We start from the raw sequence: 27,551 nt of genomic DNA on the forward strand, positions 1-27,551 counted from the left end.
CATTGGAGGCATGGGCAGAGAAATGGTAGACAGAGTTTAATCTGGACAAATGTGAGGCGATGTATTTTGGAAAGTCAAGTACAGGTGGAAATTATATAGTGAATGGTAGGATGCTTAGGAGTATCGATATGCAGAGGGATCTGGGTGTGCAGGTCCACAGATCACTGAAGGTGGCAGCGCAGGTAGATAAGGCAGTAAAAAAGGCCTATGGCATGCTTGCTTTCATTGGGAGGGGCATTAAGTAGAAGGATAGGCAAGTTGTGCTGTAGCTTTATAGATCTTTAGTTCACCCACATGTGGAATATTGCGTACAGTTCTGGTCACCACATTATTGGAAGGATGTGGATGCTTTAGAGAGGGTACAGAAAAGGTTTACCAGGATGTTGCCTGGTATGGAGGATTTTATGAAGGAAGGTTGGATAGACTGGGTTTGTTTTCACTGGAACACAGGAGGTTGACGGGCAACCTGATATAATTTTATAAGATTGTGAATGGCATGGATAGAGTGGTAAGTATGAGGCTTTTTCCCAGGGTGGAGGGGCCAGTTACTTGGGGACACAGGTTCAAGGTGTGAAGGGGGGCTAGTTTAAAACAGATGTGAGAGACAAGTTTTTCACACAAAAGGTGGTGAGTGCCTGGAACATGCTGCCAGAGGAGATGGTGGCAGCAGACAGAATAGCGCCATTCAAGAAGCACCTGCATGAATACAAATAGGAAGGGAATAGAGGGATATGTATGCTGTAAATGAAGACAATTTTGTTATAGAAGAGCAAAATGTGGCCGTGCAGGCTTGGAGAGCAGAAGGACCTGTTCCTGTGCTGTATTGTTCTTTGTTCCTTGTTTAGAATTGAGAAGTGTAGCATGGTGGCTCGGTGGTTAGCCTCACAGCACCAGGGACCTGGGTTCAATTCCACCGTTGGGTGACTGTCTGTGTGGAGTTTGCATGTTCTCCCGTGTCTTGGTGGCTTTCAGCTGGATGCTCCAGTGTCCTCCCACAGTCCAAAGATGTGCAAGTTAGGTGGATTGGCCATGGTACATTATCCATAGTGCTCAGGGATGTGTAGGTTAAGGTGCATTAGCCTTGAAAATGCAGGATTACAGGATAGAATAAGGGGATGGGTCTTTGAGGGATGGTCTTCAGAGGTTCAGTGTGGATTTGATGGGCTGAGTGGCCTGTTTCCAAACTGTATGGTTTCTGTTCTATTCTGAATTTCTTCAGCAAGATGATGGAGAATCTGCGGAACTCTTTGCCTCAGGAGGCCAAGTAATTGACTGTATTTAAGACAGAGATAGATAGGCTCTTGATTAGAAAGGGGGTCAAGGGTTAAGTGGAGAAGGCAGGAAATAGGGATTGAGAAACATAACAGGCATGATTGAATAGTGGAGCAGACCCGATGGGCAAAATGGCCTAATTCTTCTGGTCTTATGGTCCTTTGGGGCTTCTCCAGCACTACCTGTTTTGTTTTTAAATTTAAGATCTCCAGCATCCGCAGAACTTTCTTTTTAACAGGCTGTGATCACTCTTGCTTTTCTCATTTTCTTCTTGTAGATGTCTCCAGGTTTATCATAGATGAATACCATCCCAAAACATTTATCTTAGTTTTTTGAAGAACTGGCCCAAACCTAATCAGTTGGGGAATTGAGGGTTCGGGGGAAATGGCAGCAAAGTTGTGGATTGTCAGATCAGCCATGATTTCATTGAATGGCAGTGCAGACTTGATGGGTTGAATGGTCTACGTTCCTTTAATCTTATGGTTTCTGTTAATGTTAATATTCTTGTTGCATGTCCATTCTGCATCATTGCTGCTCCAAGTCCAGATTTAGATGCATCCCTCTCTTGGAATTACAATACCTAAGAGCTGCTGTGCTGTTTACTGCTGGTTTACAATTAATTGCATCAATATATTTTTGAGATTGACCCATAATCACTTCTACTCAAATTCAATGTCTAAGGAAACCAGGTGAAGTAATAGGCCTGCTGCACATTACCTTCTGCACATGGAGCTTCTCAGATCTCTAGTTTACATTCTTATTGTTTCATACTCTCACTGCCATGTGTAATTGGTTTGAATTGAAAAATCTTGGTAATATATTCCAAGTCAATGGGAAGTAACAAAACTGTAACACTAGTATAGTAAAAGGTCAAAAGCTACTGATGCACCATAAGCCTGCCTTGTGTTGCTGTTGTCCATCAATTTCAGCCTCATTAGGCCTGACCATTAAACCAGAAACTGACTCGGATATTTAATCTCTGCGACACCAGTTGGTGTCAACCGTTACAAATCCACTTCAACTTAGGATGGAACAACACAAACTCCTCTTGTTGTAGCAATGTTGTCAATTCAAAGCTGCTACTTGTTTCCGAGATTCTGTTTTATCAATTTGTAACACCACTCTGCAGTCGATACATCAAGGTGGGGGAAACCTCCAGTGTCTATCATGTTCATGCACTGCTCCTCCAAATACATTTTCTCATCAACCTGGAGATAGTAAGAACTGCCGATGCTGGAGTCAGGGATAATGCAGTGTGGAGCTGGATGTACACAGCAGGCCAGGCAGCATCAGAAGAGCAGGAAAGCTGATGTTTCGGGTTGGGACTCTTCTTCAGAAATGGGTGGGGGATGGAGTGGTGAAGGGAAGATCAGAATTAAATAGAGAGAGGAAGGGTGTGGATTGCGGAACCTACCTTCTCTCTCTCTCTATTTATTTTTGAGCTCCCTTACCCCCCACCCCATTCCTTCTAATCAACCTGTTCAGGAATGTTATTAAATGCTCTGGGGCAGCTGGGACTTGAACTCAGGATTCCTGGTTCAGGGTTAGGAACACTACTCCTGTAGAAAGCTATCATTACAGTTTCTCCTAGGTTACTGTATGACATGAACTACAGAAACAGTAAACTGTTCACAAAGGAAGGCCTCGTCCACCCAGGATCTTGAAAGCTTTTTCTCCTTCTCACCCTTCACCCAGGCAAAGTTTGTGTGGTTGCTGTCCTTCAGCAAGGACATGCTGACTGATCTGTGTTGCCTCCTCAAACTAGATCTACAACTGCAAAACAGCGTGAGACTGGCTCTGCTCGAGGCTGTGGGAGACGCATTACCCTCAATGCCTATGTCAGAAACATTATCCAGGTAGGATTTAGCAACATCACCAACTTTTCTCAATTTAATGTGAACCTGTACATCTGGGATGTAATCAATGCCTGGTGCACTAGGAGAGGGGGCTTTATGGTCTTGCCTCTAAACAGTGAGAAGCAGGAGGGGTAAACATATGGTTTGACCAGGGTAGCAGGCTTCCCAATAAGGCAGTGAGTCTTCAACTGAATACACTCAGTCTTGCAGGTACTACATCCTACGAAGGAATGTGCCAAACTGCAAAAGGTTTCACAACCTGAACATGCTCAAACTATCATCTGCTGAGCCTTTATGCTTCTGAGTGCATTCCTGAGGCTTTCATTCCCTGTAAGTGAGTTTATGACATCATATTTGAACCATTACTTCAAACTAGAGGTTAATTGTTATTGATAGTGGTTACCTGCTGTACAAATGGTTGATGTCTGCCCACCAGATCACATGCCCTTGCAATGGTGGCCACCCTGCGACCAGGAATATGATAAAGCTGATCAATGACGCTCAGCACAACAGTTCTAATGTTTTGCTCACTCAAGAGAGTCCTCAGTATTTACTGAGGTATGTTTGGTGAATCCTGGTGGTAGCACCATCCTCCACATCCTGGCAATGTTGAAGACACAGCTATCAGTCACCATCTCGGAATGAAGAGGATGAGAAGCCAAGGAGAAAACAAGGAGATTATTGCTGCAGACAAGTTGCTCATTAGCATCTCATCGTTGCTCCACACTTCTCTAATGTTTTGTTCAGCCATTTAGGACTATCAAAGTGTCCTCTTGACGAAACTTCTGAAATATAAGTCACCACCAATCAATCATTTCATACTAACAGTATCCAACAGAACTTCCAAAACCATATTCAATGCTCAACTTATTATCCTTGTGCTTCCTCTTAGCTTCTATCCCGTGAATGCTTTTGCTTCGGCCTTGAGTTTCGACATTGTGCTACCCAACAGCTGTGGCATAGTTTGTGAAGAGGGAGACTGCAGACAGTAATAGCAGGGCATTTTCGAGCAATCCCGGGCCATGAGGGTCTAACTTTGTGCTGCACCATCTTGGCCTGAGTGGCTTCAGTCTGGGCTGGCTGACTGACAGGGAAAAGCAGAGGCACTAGTGAAATGACATTGGTGGCAGCATCCTATGTGAGGACAAGGGCTTGTGCTCCATGGAGCTAGACTGGGCTGAAGTGAGAACCTGTTTGACCCTTTGAGCAGCTACATCTATTTGAAATTTTACTTAGCTGCCTGGTTCTGGCTTCACATAACACACTCCAAATTATACAACATTTAGGATTGACTTCATTGATGACAAAATCTCCTTCTGTTCGTGACCTTTCATCTATTTCTATTGTTTTCTGTGTTTGTGCATGTAATTCTTTTCTTTTTTCACAGTATTGCACCATTTATTTGTTGCTCTTTCCATTCTTATTGCACATCATCCCAAAGACTAGGCATACCAATCTCTTGAACAACTCATATGTTTCTGTTCACTATTGCAGTACTCAAGAGGCTTTAAAGATTCTTTATTTTCCCCTGAAACTTATTTCTTCAAACCCTGGCATTTCCCTGCCTTTAAGTACCACACTCACATTCTGTCTATTGACTAGGAGTTGCATAACCATGTTTTCATCCACTAATTTTCAACAAGATTAGATTAGCCCCCTGAAGGAATCTCTCTTCAAACTTCAAATCCACAACTTTAAACATAAGTGAGTCTTAGGCTGTCTTCTTCCGATATGGTGTTGTCCTTGCATGTTTCTGCAAGTCGTTATACAGAAGAGGTAACACGTTTCACCAAGACTTGCATTCTTCTGTTGAACATATATCAAACAAAGTTAAATTATTTACAGTTGGCAATACTTACTCAGCACCAGTTTCATGTAGATTCCATCTCTAGCAATGCCCTGGTATGTCCATTTGGAGTGGAGTCTGCCTGATTCTTCCTCATTTTCATGTTTTCCAGCTTCTGGTCAAATTCTGTTGTGGTTTGTTCAAACATCTTCCAATTTTCTGCAGCATTCATATGGTGGATTGTGATAGCCTGGGGTTTCAGCCCACCTCCTGATACCATTATATACGTGCTTCAGTTTTCACGTACCTTTCAAAACCAAGCTGACTGGCGAGATGTGCAGATGAATAGGGACAGTCACTTTCAACAACTGCTATTACCTTGTGTTAATAAAAACAGAAGTTGCTGGAAAAGCTCAGCAGATCTGGCAGTATCTGTGAAGAGAAAATCAGAGTTAAAGTTTCAGGTCCGGTGACTCTTCCTCAGAACCTTGTGTTAATATCTGTTTAAGTCGTAGACATAATCATGTATTATTGGAAAAGAATTTATCAAGTATTCAACATATGTGAACTTTCAGTAGTTTCAGGATTGCTGGTAAAGTCTTCGGATTTATCAGACCATGTAGACACAGAGAGGAGAGAATAGAATTCACTGGCACTGAGATCTAATTGGTCACATGGTAACTCAGGCACAACCAGCATTTCAAATAAAATAGAAAGTGCTGAAGAACCTCCCCAAGTCAAATACTACAGCAGATAGGTTTAAGGTGAGAAGGGGAAAGCTTAAATGAGATGTGTAAGGAAAAGATTTTTTTATGCAGAGGGTGGTAGTGCCTGGAATGCACTGCCAAGGGAGGTGGTAAAAGCAGATAGGATAAGACATTTAAAGGCATTTAGGCAGATACATGAACAGGCAGGGTATGGAGGGATACAGGCCATGTGCAGGCAGATAGGACTAGTTTAGAATGACATCATGATCAGTACAGACATGGTGGGCTGGCGAGCCTGTTCCTGAGCTGTACTGTTTTATATTCGAAGTTTGGTAGTATCTGCAGCAAGAGAAACGAGTTCACTTTTTGAATCTCCTAATTCTTTTTCAGAACTTCCAAGGAGGTGTGGGACTGAAAGTGTTAACTCTGTGTTTTTCTCTCTCCACACGAGCTGCCAGACTTTCTGAATTTCTTCAGCATTTTCTGTTGATTTCAGATCGCCAGCATTCACAGTATTTTGTTTTTAGTTGAGTACATTTCAAGTCCTGGGTTTTGTGATGTTACGTGAGGAATATAGGCCATCTATTACTGTGGGAATGCTGAGATCAAAATCTACCAATTATCTTACAGCATTTTAAAACTAAAATATTACTGTTGTACCTAGATGCAAATGGTGTACAACCATTAGCAGTAAATATTACATGCTAATGCATTTTTATTTTCATTCTGATGCAATTTACCACAATCAGTGACTGTATGAATAACGAAGCCTGGATAGTTAGCTTCTTAGAAATAGTGAATATTTATTGTCCCATTGTTTGCAGTTCAGCGTAATCCTCTCCAGCAGAGAGCAAATATAATAATTTATATTTGTTAGCTGTTACGAACAGATTTAGGGTCCTTCAAAATGGTCTAGTGATTGACAATAAAATTATACTTTGTACAGTATTGTCATTGACTGTGATGGAGTCCAGATTATAAAAGATTGTGATTACATCAGTACAAGGGCCACTGCAGACGGATAATATTAAGGGATATCTTATTGTCCACCATCATCTGCCAGGTTTATTTCTTGAGCCTCCGGGGGCTGATTTCTACTACTCAGCGTGTTGTAAATCCGAAATCAGGATGCCTCTCGCCACCCCATGACATTCCTTGTGCATTCCCTACCATCGCCTCTTAGTTTCAAATGTTGCCCACGTCGTTGCATATTGTACAGATTTTATTGAAGGTTCTTCCCTCAAGTAAAAATAATCCAGGAAATCATTCAGTCAGAGTGTTTCTAACGTAAAAGGTTCCTGTGTCTCAGTGATAGCAACTTCTGAGACCCCCACTCAAAAAATCTCTCAGCTGCCCCAGTGTGTGCGCTAACATTCCCAGACAGTTAGGAAGAACTCCCAGACAGAAAAATAAATTGTAATTTCTGTGGCTTTCCAATATAGCGATTGGGTTTGTCCCGATAATTTGACTTTTGGGTAGACACGCTCTCACAAAACGTCCAATATCTCCAAGTTCCTTCATCTTTCTTCTGTACATTTATCAAACTTTCGGCCGTACGGATCCCAGAGAACAACCGGGACTAGTGCGCTGAGAGTTTTTTATCAATGATGGGGCTCTCTCAATAATAATAACAATATTTACAGCTGCAGCAGAAGCCAAAAGTCAGCCTTTCTTTGTTAATTAGTTGCAGGTTTGGAGCGCATTTTAGTCATTTGTCTCCAATGAAACTTTAAATGCTTTCTGTTTTAGTGTATTTGTATCGCAAGATGTCAGTCCGCATTCAACAAATACAATTACAAGGCACCCAGGATATAATATTGTAATTGTTTCGGGCTGAAACATTGAACTTTAAAGAATCAAAGATGAAATATATTGGTGTGATTTTGTTGTTCCTTGACCTGTAGATCCTTTCCGTTAGTTCCCGTGCTGAGTTTGAAGATGCTCTCGTCCAACTGGGACCATACTCAAAGGCTTCTCACCAGTAACAGACTAACTGCAGAACCCGCGAAAGTTCAAACTCCGGGCCCAGCTCTTTATATTTCTTTTAAGAATTGTAAACATGGCAAAACACAAAGTTCCCAAACGGCAGGATTCACAAATAACTGACCAGCCATAGCAGTGCGCTGGAACTGGCCTCAACATTCCCCGCTCAGGGAGAACCCCCTGGAGTTTTCTCCTGGTCATCCTACTGTCCGCAGAGCCCTGAGCGTAAAACGGGCAAAGGAGGGTGTGAGGCTCAGCTATCTCTCCCCCCTTCCCAACGCCTCGGCACCCACTGCCTGGCGGAGTGAGCCCAGAACCGGTCAGTGGGGGGAGGGCAGGATGCATTTTATCCGCACAGACAAGTCAGTGTTGTTAGTTTGGAACAGAGAGGGGGAGACGCAGTCAAAAATATTTTTAAAGGGAGCTCTCTGTCCATTCCACAATGATCTCAACATCCCTAACACACAAACCCCACGTCTGTTTGATTTTCATTGTTATTACGTCCAGGTCAAATCCTTTAACCACCCACTCATTCCTTAACCTGGTCTGAAATACAGCTGGGAGTTACCCATAATATAAAATGTCTTTCAAACTTTCTAACCTTATTAAGTGTCGTCTCAGACGGAGGCGCTTTCAAGCGCATGGAAGTGGCTCACACCTCATGTTTGGGGGTCTTGGGGAGTAGGGTGTGATTTTCCAGGAGATAATAACTGCCTCCGTGTTCGTGTTCCTGAATAGAGGCCACTTCCCTCCCAGCTGCCCGTCGCCCAAACCCCCTGAACTGACACCCCATAGTTTACCCAGTGTCAGTCAGAGGGTCCTGCTATCCCTGGGCACAATGCCAATTAGAGCAGCACCAGGAGCTCGGGCTGAAGTCCCAGGCAGCACTTTCCCATTCCCACCAGTGACCAGCTCCACTTCCCAGTCTCTCTTTCCTAGAGACCGATAGGCACCTTCCTCCTGGCGAACCACCCGAGAGGCAGCGACTGCGCTCCTTGTGCCCACATTTCGCTGTGATTTGGAGGGGATGTGGAGATAAGATTTTGCTGGAAGATGCTCAGGGACAGTTGGGGATATTGTAGATGGTGCTGGCTGTTTGTTTGAAACCTGGAGAGGCGCAGTGAGTTAGCGACAGTTTCCCCAGGTAGCCGGCAGCACCGCTTCAATCCCCGACTGTGTGTATGATCATCATCACTATCCCAGAATTGGGAAGGAGGCCACACTCCCCTGGGGAAAGAGAGACAGAATTACAGCAGGAGACGGGCAAGGAGAGAGGCGGGTAAAGCCCGCCCCGATGTTTCTCTTTTGTAAGTTCAGGAGGAAACTTTTTGTGACGTGTGATGGTAGCTGCTCAGTGCGTAAAGTCTCCCATCTCCAGCAACACGTGATAGAGAGAGGGAGGTAGGAGGGAGGGAGAGAGAGAGGCAGTGAGGGGAAAGGAGAGAGGGAAGCAGGCAGGAGCCGAGCAGCTAAAGGTAGGCACTATCCACTCGCAGCTGCCCGTGTTTGCCCAGAACCTTCACTATAAAACCCAGGGGCTGGTGTCTCACTCACCTTCCCCGCTAGTGGCCAAACTCCCTCCTCAGCAGGGAAATAGCTCTTCCAGCAGGCGCAGAGTTTGTTCACATCTGCCCCCGGCTGCAGTAACTAAAGGGGGACAGATATTGCGGGGGGTTGATGTGGATTGTTTGTTTGTAGAGCAGCCGCCGGGAGTCGAATTTCCCAATGTTTGCCAACTTTACAAACTCAGTTTGGGAGTGAGGCGGGGGTGGGGGCGGGGGTAGGACCAGACTGCAGGGTTCAGGGTAAACCCCAGCCCCCCCCCACCCCACCCCCGACACCCTGAGCCCGGCTGCTGCCTGGGGCATTCCCGGGGAGGGGGAGGCGGTGAGGGTGGGGGAGAGGTTGGCCGGCCTGGCACTGTGAGCCTGTGTTAAAGCTGTGCCCTTTCTGACAGGGAGCCGGTTTGTGCGGGAGTTGCTGCTGGAGCGGACCGTGCGATGGATAACCAGTCCCGGGGAACCTCTCCAACAGCGGCCGGGCCCGGTCACACCTGAGAAGGGCAGGAGCAGAGGGCAACAGGCGACAGTGCCCATGGAGGGAAAGCAGAGCCCGGAGCCTGTGCTGCCTTACCCCGGGGGTAGCCCGGGTACCGAGGGCTGTAGCACGGACTTACTGAAGGCGGTCTCGGACTCCATGGGGCTGTATATGGATGAACTGCTGCCCCAGGCTGAGCTGGACTCCAAATCTGGCACTGAGCCGGACAAAAGCAGCATTGGCCCCAAAGCCCTGGACAACATGGACTTGGCCCCCGTGCCCAGCCTTAGTGAGGCGCCGGCAGCGTCCCCCTGGGTGAACTGTGAGCTGGGCTTGGCTAGCACTAACTCGGACAGTGCTGGTGTGGACAAGCCGGAAGCTGGCCCTTGGCCCGGGGGCAGTGACAGACCATTGCCCCCTGATGCCAGGTTGCGGCGAGGATGCCCCGGGGAGGCTCCGGGAGGGGCCGGGGGGGCCCTGAAGGCGGAGATGTACCCGGACCGCCAGACCCGGGGCCAGCTCTCCCCCCTCAACATCTTCCGCTTCCCGTTCCTGCCCCTGAACCCCATCTACCTGGCAGCCCGTACCCACCAGCTGCTCACTGCTGAGGACTGTGACCATGCCCCGTATATCCCAGACATCTCCAGCTCATACCCGGGCTTTAGCGAGCCCGGCCCGCCCGCCTCTCCCAGCTCCAAACCCGAAGCCCCACAGGCGGTGGTGGGCATGAGCCCGGAGCCTGGCACCACCTTCAGCTATCTGCCCCCAGGATACCCTCCGTACCCGGAGTACCCGGCCGCTTCCCCAAACCAGCAGCAGCCCCGGGGACCCCCTAGGGCTGAGCCTCCCATGGAAGACGCGGTGATGTTTAAGACGGAGCCTCTGGATTCCTACAGCGTCTCCCACCCCGAGGCCGGACTCGGCTGTAACTTCCTGATCCAGGATGAGAGTATGCCATCTACTTCAGCAGCTCCAGCCAGCTGGTACCAGCCCATCACATACCTGGGCTATCAGGGTGGCACCAAAGCAATGTCCAGCACCTACTCGCAAGCGTACTCCCAGTATAGCGGCATGATCAGGTAAGGAGCTCCGCTTTAGCAATATTCCACTTTCACCCAGTTCAGTTCCTTTAGTTTGGTAAACCATTGTGACAGTGTTTACCTGCCGCTGTTTTATAGATTGTTGCAAATGAGATAGAACGGCTAGGTTTAATTTTCAGTAAATCTACAAACTTCTGCTCAGTACATACTGCAAATCATTCAGACAGAATTTGCCTGAAATTTAGAATGGCTAAATTCAAAAACTGAAGACAGACTTGAACATACTTTGCACCTCCACTGAAATCAGACAGAGTTGGAAGGCACGATTAGACTTTGTTTTGAAAATATAAACCTTGTCCAGCTGGTCAGAGCTAGTGGTTGACTGGTTTCTGATCTTGGTTCCATTGTCACTGACTTCAACTAAATATTTGGAGATAGCATGAAAACGGATTCTTCCTGCTAAATGATTAATGAACTAATCTCGCGCATCCAACTTTAGCCTCAGTGTTATATATTAATAAAATATCTTGTTCCCGTAGTCCCTCAGATATAATTTGCTTCTCCCTGTTCTCAAAGTTTGGTTTCTATCCACGATAAGTATAATTTTAAATGCAATGTAGAGCATTGTACGGAGCGGTAACAGTCAGTAAGGTCCCTGACTCGTGTTCTCCCTCCCATACACCTTGAGTAGTCATTGGGTCATCCCCTGTAGTTGAATGTAACTTTCACAATTGAAACATTTCCATCAACACTTCATCTTTCTATTTTACTTTCGTTCATGTATTGAATTTGGGATAAAATTTAAAGAAAACTTTTCCATTTCGATTTTGCATGATTAGTCGAGTCTCTTATTAAAGGGAACAACTAAAACTCGAGCAGGCAGCACGATTATTGAAATACCTGTTAGCCCAAAGGAAATGAAAAAGGCAATCTGTAAATTTAACACTGCCTGCATACAATTAATTGGATGAGTTTGGCAGTTAAGAAAACGGAGATTTCAATTAAATATTAAGCAACTTTAGAATTTTGTTGGATTTGATGGATAACCGATTCTTATTTGCAAAGACTTGTGATAAAGTAAGTATAGAGTGATGGGAGAAAAAAGTTATGTTTTATTATTCCTGGTGTTAGCACTCCAACCCGTTAAGAATGTGTTATTGAAAAAAAATGTTGAAGAAATCAAGTGAACTTGAAGGAAAGATTAGGGCTTGAGGGCACAGCCTCAGAGTGAAAGGACAACTCTTTAGAACTGAAATGAAGAGGAATTTAGTCAGCTATAGGCTATTGACTCTATGGTACTTGTTGCCGTAGAAGGCTGTAGAGGTTAAGTCATTGAGTGTACTTAAGACAGAGATAGATAGGTTTTTGATTGGTAACGGGATTAAGGGTTACGGGGAGAAGGCAGGAGAATGGGGTTGAGAAACATATTAGCCGTGATCGAATGGCAGAGCAGACTCGATAGACCGAAATGTTTAATTCTGTTCCTGTACTGTATGGCCTTACGATCTTATAAGAAGACCTGTTAAACTAACAGTGTAACATTCCCTAACTAGGATTGCACACATTGGCATAGGTGAAGATTATAAACTTGAGCAATGATGAGTGTTGTAATGACAGTGATTCGGCCCGCTCTATTTTGAGAGTTAGCATGGGTGCTGCAGCGTGTCTGCCACAATGCATCAAGTAAAACTAGAGACCACGAGAGATCGCTGAAAACACAAAGGATCAGAGCAAGTATTACTACATAACAAAGCTTTTCCATTAAAAACAACACTTTGGGCATGGTGCAGGAACACAGCTTGAGCGTGTTGAATTTGTGACCGAGTTGTGCACTTGGCAGACTGAAAGCTGCAGCGAATGCAATTTGTGGGCAGCGGCAACTGACTGTTACTGCTCTTTCTTTGATGGCACACCTTCTCCATCATCGATAAGACACCTCGGGTCATGAATTTTTCCCCATTAAGAAGGAACTGTAGCTCAATATTCCCTTACATGCATCATAAATAGACCTACAGCAAGAACAAATAACAGAGCAGCCTATGTTAACAGGAAGAGCAGTAGCCGAGAGTTCTGTAACTTGGTACGAATACTTTCAATTGGATGAATTTATAATCATAACAGTTTCTTGTTTTCTCATTTCCTTTCTTATGCTATATGACACATGGGGTTGTTTGTGTTTTAGACAACAAATGTTTTATTTTCTGCACGATGAACGAATAACGGATTCCAAAATAGAATCTAGTTTGAATTAAAATCAAATCTACAAGTGCTAAAGGTTTGTAGATTTGATTTTAATGTTTACGATGTTTCGCTGTTACGATTGTTCTTTGTGATGTCTAATTCTTCGCAATTGTGTGGATATGCCACTGTATTAAATATTATTTAGGAAGTAGGACTAGTGGTTAATACATCGAACAATGAAAGATCACCATCGATATTGTCGGCACAACACTCAAATATACAAGACATTGATGGAATGCACCTTGACCTGAGGTTGATTGATCCATGTTAACTGAGGTCTGTAGACACTTATAAGATTTTGGAATAGCTCCATTATGCTGCCTACTTCTATTCCACATCCATCACTGCGCTTGAGAGTTTGGACTCTAAGTTGTCCTTAGCAGCAACCAGAACAATCAAAAAGGACTGCAATGCGTTGATAGCTCGAGTGACTGGTCTTTCCGTTGAGTTGTAGCTAATGTTACCCAATGCTGTTTGACAGATAACACTGTAAACAGCTGTTGTTATATATCATTACTTTTGTGATGACAATGCATAGACTAAAATTGAGTCCTCAAAACTACCTTGCAGTATAATACTTATGGAAGCAAATTACTTATTAATATTGCATGCTCCTTAATAAGTAAGATATGAAACAAGAAATAGTTCAGTTTGAAACATCAAATGAATCAGTCATGGGTTCCTCTCTTTACACTATATAAATTCTTCCCCAAGTTAAGCATGTATGCTACTGTTTTCTCACCCAAGCCCAGTGTTTTATTGGTGCCTGATCATGAACTGCTTTATCATCATCATTAACACCTTACCTTTTTACCCATGTTGGGTCCAGATTCAATTGGAGTACTGCCAATAAAATACCAAAGTCTGATGCTTCTTGGATGTGGCTGTGATTGATTGGCTTCTCCTTGATTTATGAAGAAAACAAGATTATATGATAAATAGATGAAAACACTCATTCAATTGCTTTTTAACTTTGCTGTTCTGAAATTAAGAGCTGAGGCTTATTGACATAACTTTATGCCGTTGTACATAAGCAATTGATATGAATACGTTCCTGAAGCATGTCACACAATATTAGAATGTCTGATTAAGCAATTCAATTAATTTATTATAAATATTTTGAGCTCTTCCAGTCTCTATAGCTTCAATTCATTTTTACTCTTAGCTAAAAAGAATAATTTTTCCCTCATCTAGCATGAGTGTCCACTACTCCTACATAGTGCTCTCCTGTTATGTGAGAGTTTTGGTTCAAAACATTGAAGTTGTGAGATTGTAGGCATGAGGACTGGACCATGGAAAATGATTCTACATCTTGAAATCTTCCAAATGTGGTAGTAAGTTTTGTGCCCCTATTTTACATTGATACTCATGTTTTACTCTTTAAATTCCTTTTTTGGTTCTACTTCTGGTCCACTGACAAGTTCTTCTGATTGAAAATGTTACTGACAATTCTACCTTCTCCAATGTTGCCATTTGCTTTGTATTATTAAGAAAGTGTTGTTTGCTATCAATATGTTGAATCTTGCTATGTTTCTGTTTTAGCACATACAAAGCCTTCTCACCAAAACCAGTACTGTTGCTTTTGTTCATATATCATTTCCACAAATTTTTTTATATTCCACGGCTATGTCATTTAACTTTTCAAATTGACAGTGGTTCATGCCTGTTTAGTTACTTTCCTGTCCTTTATAGCTTACATCATGATTTTACTATGGGTTAAGGTAGAGGGAAAGGCACAATCAGCCTGACACTATAGGCACTGGCCTGACATTGTAGGCACTGTTCTGACCCATACACCAACTAATTAATCAGCTGATCTAACATTTCCCTCATAGCTAATTTAAACATTTGCAATAAACATTGTAATGCATGGTCACGATTGACTGCTTATATTTTAGTCTCATTAAAACCCTTTAAATTTAAGAATGTTGCTTACTGTGATAGTTTCATCTGACCTTCTTAAAAAATTGGAATATTGGACCATAATATTGAATCAAATTGTATTTTTATATAACATTGGTGCAGACAAAATAGTACAATAGATTAAATTAGTCTATTCTTTGTTGGATCCAGTGGCCCCAAATGTTTGGAAAATTTTAGTCTAATTCAAAATGAACAAAAATTTAAAGTGAAAAGCTACCTGATAACCCAGTCAAAAGACCCTCAAATTGCAACTTCACTGAGAGACCACAAAGATATACAGTGAAAGTGATGAGAAAATTAGGTTGTAATTAGGTGGTCCCATTAAATTAGCACATTTCCTTCACACGCAGGCTATCATTTAAATACATTTGGGTGTAAGGGACAATATCTGTCTCTCCTTTGGTTAGATGAGTCAACGTTACTTTACATCTGAGTCCCTAAAAAGCATCAACCAATGACAGGTACAGTCATTTTAGCACTAAATTGACTACCTCATACAGAGTGACTATTGGAAATTGAAATATGACAGTGATGGAGTATGTGGCACTTTTTTGGTGTTAAGGATTAAGATATATTATTGTATCTAATCATAAGAATATTTCAGTTGCACTCATTACTGAGAGCAAATGGCCTGTCTGTTCAATTCAGGACCAAAGCCTTCTCAAATGTGTGGCATCTCTCCCTCTTCACTTCAGCAACCAACTTACCAAATTTCCAAACACTTCTAGAAACTCAAACAGAACCAGTAGAGATGACTTAACACTAACCAGCAAGTTATTAATAGTTTCTTTTTACAACACTGACAGGAGTGTATATAGGAGGCAATTGTCAGGAGTGATGGCTGCAATGCAGACGTAACAGTTCCACTGGCTGGACCACCTTGAGGGGGCCTTGTCCTTTTTTCTAGAGTATATGTCGTATATGGTGGTGTTCTCTTGTGTCCTGCTGCGGCAAGCTTAGGAGCAGGAGAATAAACGTATATAAGGGGGAGAAGAAGAAGGCAGGGCCATGTATCTTCCTTCATTTGATGATGGTTCCTGTGAACACAAGGCCAAAACCCCAACTGTAACACAATCTAACAACTTATCATTCTGTAATCCACTTGTTCGTAGCACTGAAATAAAAGCCACAACAAAACAACTAATCCAAATCAACATGACCCAACAAACCATTCAATATCCCATACAAAGGTCAGCAAATAATACTTGTGAATCCACTCAGTGCCAAGCTTACAGGTGCCTTAGCTGGATACAAACTCCTACTCAGTACTATCCCAGACCCTGCACCTTGGTTGATGGAACACTTGCTGATTTTCACTGTGTAGGTTTACATATGGCCTTGAAGGAGCCCTCAGTTGAGAAGCCCCAACATAAAACTGAAGCACCTCAAACTGGTGAGAGATACCTGGATTGGCTAGCTGGCTGACAAAACAGGTCTATGCATGTTTTCCTTTGAATGCTGGTACCTGTCGTAATAACCGTTCTCAATTCGTTCCATTTCTAGATGGAATCCCCAAAAAAACTATGCCCTCAGTGAGGAGGGATGAACCAGTTTACTTCCGTATTTACCCCTTGGTTAGTTGCAACAAGGTTAATTTAGAAAAGAGCCTTTCCCTCATCGGTATCTATTCTTAGCCCACATGTATTTATATTTTCAAAGGACCAATTTAACTGGGCTTTCTCAAGTTAAAGAAAAAATGAATTTAAAGTACTAAAATACAAGAAAGGACCATAAAGTGTGACATGTACGTACAGATTAGAAAGAAGAGCTTGTCCATGATGGATGGATTGTGAAATGTTGTTGTGGTTAATTCTGGAAGAGCTGACTTAAACAGTTGACTATTTTGCTTGAAAATTCTTGGTTCTGCATTCAGCTGAAAGGAATTTGTCCACTTTCTTTCAAAAGAGTCTTTGCAGACTTCATTTGTTTCCAGAGAGAGAGAGGCTTCTTTTTAACCTGCAGTTGCGGGGTATTTAGTGGGAGTTCTGAGCTGTGGCCCTTCACAGTACATTTTGCACATTGAAACTCAAACGCTAATATAGCACACCAGCACTCTTACTTACAGACACCAGGAATTCAGTTGGATGATTTTCTTGTGTGTTCCTGGAACGGTCAATCACAAATATATCTTATTTAAAGCAACCTTTCTTTTACTCATATCATGTCTACAGCCTGAGACACAACCCACAGGAGATGATTTTTACTGAATAGAACCAATCAGCTTTTCATTATCTTTGTAGCAATAACAGATAACAGTTCATTTTTATCTTTAAATGTTTCCTTTCGACATGTTACTCTCTGAAATTTCCTTAATGCTCTTCAAGTGTGACATTTTATGGTTCCCCTCAGGGCTCAGTGTAATCCTCACAGTGACTCCCCAGTCAGCCATTCAAGATTCATTCTCAGCAATGCTTTGGCTTATGTGTATGTCTTTTTCCTACTTCAAATTTCAAGGAGTTGTCTACTTAAAAGTTCCACATATTCAAAAGTCATTTGGGATTATGATCCATTGTCATTTCAAAGTAACCAATGATGACAGCACTCAGCATTTCCATGGCAACAAGCAGATATTTCAGTTTGAACTTCCACTGTTGCTTTTAGACACGAGGTGCCTCCTAGTTATGTTACACTCGAGTTTAGGTCATCAGCCTAAAAATGCTACATCATGAACAAGTCAGCTAGTATTATTTACACATTGGAAAGAATGGGCCTCAAAGCTCAGGTGTGAAACTCTGCATCACATTGAAGCTGGACAACGTCACACTCCATGTCAGCAGGTTTCCGTTCCGAACTGGCCATGCACACAGTAGTTTTATTTGTATCATCATCATCATCAGTCTTTACTTTATGTCTTCACTTGTGTCCTCTGTAGCAGAAGTTACATGTTACCTCAAATTCCAGAAAGCTGGCATGCATATTACCTTTTATCTGAATGCAGCTGGCTCATGATTGTGAGTAACCCTTTCTATGCTAAACTCTGGAGCACTTTTTAAAAATTCATTTATGGGATGTGGGTGTCACTGGCTGGCCAACATTTATTGTCCATTCCTGGTTGCCCTTGGGAAAGTGGTGCTGAGCTGCCTTCTTGAAACACTGCAGTTCACCTGCTGTAGGTTGACCCACAATGCCATTTGGGAGGGAATTCCAGGATTTTGACCCAGTGACAGTGAAGGAACCGTGATACATTTCCAAGTCAGGATGCTGAGTGGCTTGGAGGGGAACTTGAAAGTGATGGTGTTCCCATATGTCTACTGCCCTTGTCTTTCTAGATGGACGTGGTTGTGGGTTTGGAAGGTACTTTCTAAAGATGTTTGGTGAATTTCTGCAGTGCATCTTGTAAATGATACACACTGCTTCTACTGAGTGTCAGTAGAGGGAGTGGATGCTCATGGATGTAGAGCCAATAAAGGGCTGCTTTGTCCTGAATGGTGTCAAGCTTCTTGACTGTTGGGGCTGCCCTCAGTCAGGCAAGTGGGGAGTGTTCTATCACACTCCTGACTTGTGCCTTGTTGAGATGGACAGGCTTTGAGGTATCAGGAGATGAGTTACTCACCACAGTGTTCCTAGTCTCTGACCTGCTCCTGTAGCCATTGTGTTTATGTGGTGAGTCCAGTCGAGTTTCTGGTCAATGATAACCCCCGGGACATTGATAGTGGGGATTCAGTGATGGTAACACCATTGAATGCCAAGGGGGTGGTGGTTAGATTATTGCTTACTGGTGATAGTCATAGCCTGACATCTGTGTGTCATGAATGTTACTTGCCACTTGTCAGCCCAAGCCCAAGATATTGTCCAGATCTTGTTGCAGTTGAACATGGACTGCTTCAGTATCTGAGGAGTCACAAATGGTGCTGAACATTGTGCAATCATCAGCAAACATGCCCACTTCTGACCTTATGACGGTGGGAAGGTCATTGATGAAGCAGCTGAAGATGGTTGGGCCTAGGACACCACCCTGAGGAACTCCTGCAGAGATGTCCTGGAGCTGAGATGACTGACCTCCAACAACCACAACCATCTTCCTATGTGCCAGGCACTGGAGAGTTTCTCCCTGATGCACTTTGATGCCAGTTTTGCTGGGGCTCTTTGATTTCACACTCAATTGAATATGGCCTTGATGTTAAGGGCGGTCACTCTCACCTCACCTCTCAAATTCAGCCCATTTGTCCATGTTTGAACCAAGGCTGTAATGAGATCAGGAGCTGAGCGGCCCTGGCAGAACCCAAACTGGGCATCACTAAGCAGGTTATTGCTGAGCAGTGCTGCTTGATCGCACTGTTAGTGACACCTTCTGTCACTTTACTGATGATCGAGAGTAGACTGATGGGGTGGTGATTGGTTGGGCTGGATTTATCTTGCTTTTTTTATGTACAGGACATACTTGAACAATTTTCCACATTGTTGGGTAGATACCTGTGTTGTAACTGTACTGGAACAGCTTGGCTAGGGGAGTGGCAAGTTCTGGAGCACAAGTCTTCAATACCATTGCCGGAATGTTGTCAGGGCCGGTAGCCTTTGCAGTATCCAGTGTCTCCAACCGTTTGATGATATCATGTGGAGTGAATCGAATTGGCTGCAGACTGGTACCTGTAATGTTGGGGACCGCTGGAGGAGGCCGAGATGGATCATCCGCTCGGCACTTCTGGCTGAAGATTGCTGTGAATGCTTCAGCCTTATCTTTTGCACTGATGGGCTGGGCTCTTCCATCATTGAGGATAGGGATATTTGTGGAACCTCCTCCTCCAGTGAGTTGTTTAATTGTCCACCACCATTCATGATGGGATGTGGCAAGGACTGCAGAGCTTAGATCTGATCTGTTGGTTGTGGGATAACTTAGCTCTGTCTATCACTTGCTTCTTTTGCTGTTTGGCATGTAAGTAGTCCTGTTTGGTGGCTTTACCAGGTTGATACCTCATCTTCAGGTATGCCTGATGCTACTCCTGGCATGCACTCCTGCAGTCTCCATTGAACCAGGGTTGATCCCCTGGCTTGATGGTAATGGTTGAGTGGGGAATATGCCAGGCCGTGAGGTTACAGATTGTGCTGGAGTACAATTCCGCTGCTGTTGATGGCCCACAGCGCCTCATGGTTGTCCATGCAGCACAAATAGTTGAAGTGATGGCTGGGAATGTGTGATTAAGTGGCAGTGTTTCTTCACCATCATCAGTATTTTGTTTCTCTTTGACTTCATACTCCCACACCAGTTCTTCAGCAGATGAAAATTCCTCGGTTTCTGAAAGGAGGACGGCACAAGGATAGGTAGAGATTGTTGGATGTAGGGAATACAACTTGAGAATGTGTTTAGGTATACTTGTGTGGCGGCCGTTCAGCTCATTGGGCCTGCTCCACCATTCAATTCGATCCTGGCTGATAATTTAATTTGAAGCCTCTTTCTTGCACCATCTGTGCATTGCTCGTTGAACCATGATGACACAAAGTTAGAATAGAATAGCAATTTATTGTCATGTGTATTTCTACAAAAAAAGTACAGCGAAAAGTTTTATAAGTTGCCATACAACGGTCCTTAAATTATTGACATAAGTCATAAGTAAGAAGAAAAAAAGTAAATGTTCATCTTAATTCAATTAACAATTCCTGGGTTTGGGGTCCACTGGAAAACTGGGCCAAAACTGCCCCACAACACCAAGACATGACCTCCATGCCAGGCCATTGGAAGACCCAGAAGCTGCCTCTGAAACAAGGATGAGATTTCCACGGTGGGACAAGATCTTCACAACAGGCCAAGCCTGCCCCTCCTGGACAAGACCACCTCACTGGGAGACCACCCTGCCAGGCCTATTCTGCCATTCTAGGCCGTTGCGAGCCACCTCGGTATTGGGCCTGGACTGGGAAAGGACGGCTTCCGCTAAATTCTTTAAAAGAAGGTCAGGCACCATAATAGATGGAAACGTTAAGAAAAGGTTAGGAGGCATTGCAGACAGTGTTGATGATAGGATAAAATTATAGCAGGATATTGATTGACTAGGTGAATGGTCAAATCTGTGGCAAATGGAGTTCAATATAAGCGAGTGTGAGGTTATCTATATTAGACCGAGAAAGGAATGATCAGGGTACTTTCTAGCTGTTATGAAGTTAAATACAATGGATGTCCAAAGAGACTGTGGGGTTCAGGTGAATAGATTTTTAAACTTTCTCGAACAGGCACAGAAATAATCGGGAAAGTTGATGGAATACTGGCTGTTGTATCTAGAGGACTGGAGTACAAGAATGCAGAAGTTACCGACAAAAACAGAAATTGCTGAAAAAGTTCAGCAGGTTTGACAGCACCTCTGGAGAGAAATCAGTGTTAATCTTTTAGGTCCAGTACCCCTTAGGGTCATTGGACCTGAAACCTTAACTCTGATTTCTCTGCACAGATGCTGCCAGATCTGCTGATATTTTCCGGCAATTTCTGTTTTTGTTTCTCATTTTCTGCATCTGCAGTTCTTTTCATTTTCACTGCTGCAGAAATTATGCTGCAGTTAGATAGAGCCATGGCCAGACCTCACTATGAGCAGGTCTGAGCACCACAACTTAGGAAGGATATGTTGACCTTGGAAGGAGTACAACACACAGTTACAAGAATGATACTTGGACTTCAGGGGTTATGTTATGAGGGGAGATTATACAAATTAGGCCTGTTTTCTCCAGAATTTAGAAGATTAGGGGATGATTTGCTTCAAGTCTTCAATGTAGTATCAGGAAAAGACAGCGTAGACAAAGATAAACTATTTCCCGCAGTTGGAGATTCTAAACTAAGGGCATAGCCCTAGACATAGGGCCAGGCCATTCAGGAGAGATGTTAGGAAGTATTTCTACACACAAAGGGTGGTAGAGATTTGAAACTCTTTTCCACAAATGGCAGCAGATGCTAGATTAATTATTAATTTTAAATCTGAAATAGATAATTTTTGTTTGAAATGTAGGTATATGGTAGGTATATGGAGTTAGGCCAGATATCAGTCATGATCTCATTGAATGGCAGAACAGAAATCGAGGGGCTGAATGGCCTATTCCTGTTCCTATGTCATTAATCTCTAGATATCTCATCAATTTCTGAATTGAACATGTCCAATAATTGCTCTTACATAACATCTGGGGTAAAGAAATCCAAAAATGCTGTCATGTGTAATGGACCAGACCAGGCCCCCTCAAAATATTTTAAGAAGGTAGCGTAGACCAAAACTTTTCTTGTTTTAAAAGTAAATATAAAGTGCTGTGTTCCAGATGCAATATGACTGGTCAAACTACCAATGTTAAGCATAACACAATTTATTTAAACACTATCATTAAAATACAACAAAAGAAAGAAGAACTTATAATAACTTAACTCTTTTGGAAAACTTAACACAAGAACAGATACAGTAACTGTTACTAGTTAACTGTTCCAATATGGTAACATTCCATAACCACACCCCTTTGCAAAAAGACAAATTCAGAAAAATAGATTTGTCTCACAGGTAACCCAGCAGCAGAGAGAAACCCCAGCTTCTAACTGTAACAGAGAGAGGGAAAAGATAGTTTCCTTTTCTTCAAGCTGCCATAGCAACTGCTTGAAGTTAAACCTAAAAACTAGAAAAAACTAGAAATCCTGGTCTTGAGAGCTGGTCACACCCATCCAGTTGGATAAACACAGCAGGCCAAGCAGCATCAGAGTAGCAGGAAGGCTGACGTTTTGGGCCTAGACCCTTCTTCAGAATTTGTTCCAACTCAAAAAATGCCCCAAGGCCTATAAGCTGTTTACTTTACTGGCCTGCCAAGTAGACAATACCTCTGCCTTAAAACCTCTCTTTAAAAATAACCAGGACAAAATAACCTCTAAAAGCCACAGTGTCATCATACAGGCCATCATCCGCTGTGGATTCAGACGCACGCTTGGCCAAAGTTTCAGTCACCACAACACTCTCTCCTCCTCGACCATGATGATAATATTAAAACTGTGCTTGTCCCCCATCACAGGGGTTACTCCTGCTTTCGTAATGTGACCTCTTGTCTATTTAGAGAAAGGAAAGCATGGTAGTAAGTGTGGTACAATGTGTCTGTGATGTGCCTGTCACAATCAAATAGCTGACCATGTTTATATGCTATGACACATGGGTGTGAGGTTTGTAACATTACTAACTATGTAAGGTTGAAGTGACACTACAAATATTAAGCCTGAGTCCTGCTTAATAGAAATTGTTTGTGGATGATTGAAGGTGATGTGGTTTAGTTCTAAGGTATCTGCTGACCTTAATCATTTACTTGAGGTCATGCATCAAGATCTTTGATACTGAATTGTTGACCTTGATTGTGGCAGCTGTCTACACTCACAGTCCTCATGAGACCGAAACGCAGTGCCTTCTGCTGCCTGAGGGAAGAGGACAGCTCATTTCTTGTGCCTTTCCTATATCAAGGCTCATAGTGCTGCATCCATGGGGACATGTTCTGGCTTGAGACATAATAAATTCTTGCCCAATTACTCTGAGTTGCTGCTGTAATCAAACTGCACTTCAACTTTGAGGTATAGGCTAATATTTAGTGATGCAGACTTATATTAACTTGGGCTTCCTGCTGAGCCCCAAAGCAGCATTCTTAGGACTGGGCTCATGCCTTGAAATTTTAATTATCAGCCACCACACAGTTGCCTGCACTTACATTATTCTGAACAGGTTAAAGACACAAAATCCCTGAACCCGAACACAACAAAGTTACAATTTTGAGCTCTGATGAAGAGTCATCTAGATTCGAAATGTTAACTTGGTCTCTTTCCATGGATGCTCTCTGACCCACTGTGATCTCTAGCATTTGTTGTTTTCAGTACAGATTCCAGCATCTGTAGCAATTTGCTCCTGCAATTTTGAGTTAATAACTATCAAAGCCTTATGAATACCATTTGTGAGAAACAAGTATGAATTGCACATCGACTTGTGCTTGCTGACTCCAACTCAATAGAAAGTTCATGATGTTTAACAGGAGCAAAAGGCTTTGAAACACCAGCAAAGGTTTTATGTAATGTTTAAAAAATCTGTCCAGTAAAAGTAAAATACCAAAGATGAGTCAAATGCATTTTAGCAAGATTTTAACTATGTAACAAAGATAATTCAATGACAAGGTTTTATTAAGGTTGGAATTAACATTTTATGAGCTCAATACATAATAATAACTTAATTATAATTTGTTTGATAGAAATGTATAAATTAATATATTACCTCAATATGACACATTAATGATATAGTAAAGTAATATAATTTCACAATGGATTTATGTACCAAAATGTGAAATGATTTTGAAATATTTCAACTCTTTTTATATAATCTGTGGAAAGTAATAGTAATTTAAAGTCGTAGATTCATGCCTGTTTTATTGCAAATTCAAAATACGAGCTTAATGATTATGACAAAATATATCTTGATTTTTATGAGGCTCATCACATTGCAAATAGTGGTGTTTAAGGAGTATTTACACCCAAAGTATAAGAGTGACTATAGTCCTGAGTACTTTAGGATCAACAAACTAATCCAAACTTCCAGTACAACAAAGACACAGACAAAAAAATATTCATACTGATATTTATGATTATCTATGTAATTGTTTCAAATAAGTTTAATATCCCCTTGTTTCTGAGTTAAAATATGGTTTGCGTTAAAGATATGTGTAATATTGGAAAATGTATGTTAAGTAACAAAATAAATCTATTTCCCCAGATATAAAATCCTTGAAGTGAAAGTGTGACAATTAGAAATAAAGTTTGTATCATATTCACCTTCATGTGACTTAAATATTGCATTCTTACAACAGGAACAAACTCCAATTCAGTTGATGGCAGATCTACCAATGAAGAAATAGCATCTATAAATAGAATTTTATCTGTCTGAAACAGAAGTAAGATTAAGAATAATAATTAATAAATAACTTCAAGGTGTCACAAAAAATAAATCACCTCTAACTGATCATAGAATGTACCTATTTCAAACAATTAAATTTCTGGCCTTAAAACAACAGATCCATTAAACACAATGCTGTAACAGCCCAGTCCCTTCAAAACAATGGCCCTGATTTTACCCATGTCTATCAATCAGCAAGGTGGTAGGCTAGCAGACAAAATTGGAAACTTTGGTTTACTGCCCAATTTCTGCCAAAAAACAGCCAGGAACTGATGAATGTTAGAGTTCTTCTTGATTGTGGATTAGTTATGAACAATGATTGTTCCTCATTAATAAATTCAAATGGGTTGCCATTCATCACATGATATCTTTCTCCCATACTTTAAGCATTAGTTGGCTAACACATCCATCCATGTGAAACACTGCCCTCCAACTCCAATTAGAAAATACAATTATTATTAAATAATAATTAATAATAAGAAGAATAATTAGATAATGCTAGACTGTCAGTCAAACAACCTTTTATTCATAACTTCAATATCTTTATATGTAGGAAAGGAACATTTTCAAATAAGGTGCCAAAAGATACAAATTTTTTTAATGTCCTTGTGACTTTTCTCCAGGGTTGCACTCTGCATTATCCTAGAGATAGATCCACAATTCCTAGGGATTCCAGGCCAATCCTGGAAGGTTGGCAGCCTATACAGGTCTGAAGGTGCAATATGTATTGGTAACAGAGTTAATCAGAAGTTCAGTGTATCAGAAAATGTGTTAAGTAAGAGCTGGTGGGATTGGCTTCACAAACACCATCAATGATTTAAGTCATTGTAGTCTGTAAGCCATTGCAAATGTAACACTTTCCAAATCACCTCGCAAGTTTTTACTTTGCTTCTTGTTTTTTTTTAATGATTTATGCCATGTTTAGCATATGTACGTATAAATCCGGAATAGGAGTAGGCCATTTACGCTTTACAACCTGCTCCACTATTCAAAAAGATTAGGGTTAATTTGATTGCAAGCCCCAGTTACACATAGTAACCTTTCAACGCCTTGATTAACAATAACTTATTTGTCTCTGCCTTAAAGCTATTCAAGAACTCTGCTTCCAGTACATTTTCAGCAAGAGAATTCAAAAATGGTTCTTTGTTTAAAATGGGCAAACTCTCATTCTTGTACTTTCAGGATTTCATAAATTTCAGTAAAACCATTTCTAACTCTTCTAAACTCCAACATTTATAAGCCTTGCTGTAAAACCTTTCCCCATTGGACAACTTGCCCATTCCATTTGCCCACTCATGTAACCTATCGATATATTTTTGTAACATCCTTGCGTTCCCTTCACAACTTACTTTGCTAATTAACATTGTATCAGCAAATATGAAAACCATACCTCTGTCCCTTCATCTAAGTCATTTCAAATTACAAGCAGCTGAGGACCCAGCTTCGATTTCTGTGGATCACAATTCGTTACATTCTAGCAAAGTGAAGAAAGACCCATTTACATCCACTGTCACATTTCTGTTAGCCAGCTAAATCTGCATGCAAGCAGTTATGCTATTGCCAATGTTGTGAACTTTATGCTTTTGGAAATCTATGTACAAGACATCACCCCAGTTCTCCTTTGCCCACATCACATTTTAGCACCTCAAAGAACTCCAATAGATTGGTTAAACATGATTTCCCTCTCAGAAAATCATATTGACACTGTTTAGTTAACTTGAACTTATCCATGTGCCCTGTTATAGCCTCTTTAATAATAGCTATGAGCATTTTCTCAATCACAAGTGTTTTTACTGCCTTACTCCTTTGACTGAATATTTGGAGCAATATCAGCAGTTAACTAGGAAGAGTAACAGATATTCATAGGCCTTGGCCAGTCCACAGGTAAATCAAGGTACTTCTGTAAATGCTGCTGAGTAGCAGTGCTGGAGGAGAGAGTCGTAGTCTATATTACTTGTTGCAGCAGGATCTGCTGACTTCTCAACCAGAAGATTATGCTTTGCAAGTAGCTAAGAAGGCTATTGTAACCCTTCACCATTTCTGCCACAAACGCCTTCTAAGCTCAAAAAGGGGAAATGGAACAAATCAATGCTTGACTTTGGTGATGTATGCAAACAGCCCGACTGAGAGAGCTGATAGGATTTACAGTAACAGCCATTTATCATCTTGCGTAGAGCAGAATGGATTACATCCATTTATCCCATATCAAAAGATGAACCAGCTCCTTGTGTGAGTGGGAAGGTCTTCTCCTTTTGGGTTGCCCTTGGCACCTGTGACTGTTGGTGATCCCTTGTTTGGGTTTTTCTAAAATGTGCAGACCTTTGTTACTCACTCTTTGACCTTTCACTACCTGGAGGTGCAGTGTTAGTGTAAGTCAATGCTGAACTGTCTATGTTTTCTATGTAACAGCTCTGAGCTGCTTCACTGGTTGGCATTTCTTACTGCTGCTGCTCGAACAGCAGCAGAAGGTTGGTCTTGTTTCATTAGCTTGTGTTGTGCGTGTTCCTTTAATTTGTCCTGCAAAGAGGTCCAATTGGAGTTCACATTTCCTCACGGGGAGAGCACAGGTGCAAAGTGCATGTTCAAGCTGAGATAGATAGATTCTTAATCAGTCAGGAAATCAAGGGTAATGGGGAAAAGATCAGGAAAGTGGATGTGAGGAATATTGGATCAGCCATGTTCCTGTGGGATGGTGGAGCAGGCTTGAGGGCCAAATGGCCGGCTCCTGTTCCCATTTATTTAAGTCTCATAGTCTTATGGCATGTAGGTTTTGTGCTTGTTTTAGAGATACTTAGAGCAAAAAGCAAGAGGCAATCAGATGGGGTGGCATTAAACGCAAA

At 42.1% G+C, this 27,551-nt stretch overlaps 1 protein-coding gene across 4 annotated transcripts in view; it reads left to right on the forward strand.

Annotated features, from left to right (window-relative positions):
* The first annotated feature begins 8,969 nt into the window (after positions 1-8,969).
* Positions 8,970-27,551, forward strand: part of LOC109911177 (progesterone receptor-like) — a 292,961-nt gene continuing 274,379 nt past the window's right edge. For all 4 annotated transcript variants that reach the window (XM_048598029.1, XM_048598031.1, XM_048598030.1 and 1 more), the window contains exons 1-2: positions 8,970-9,079; positions 9,562-10,720. In XM_048598029.1, coding sequence (XP_048453986.1) covers positions 9,699-10,720 — 1,022 coding nt within the window. In that variant the 5' untranslated portion in view covers positions 8,970-9,079; positions 9,562-9,698. The remainder of the gene's footprint in view (positions 9,080-9,561; positions 10,721-27,551) is intronic.

This window comes from Rhincodon typus, chromosome 6 (genome assembly GCF_021869965.1).
Source record: "Rhincodon typus isolate 14 chromosome 6, sRhiTyp1.1, whole genome shotgun sequence".
Taxonomy (NCBI): Eukaryota; Metazoa; Chordata; class Chondrichthyes; order Orectolobiformes; family Rhincodontidae; genus Rhincodon; species Rhincodon typus.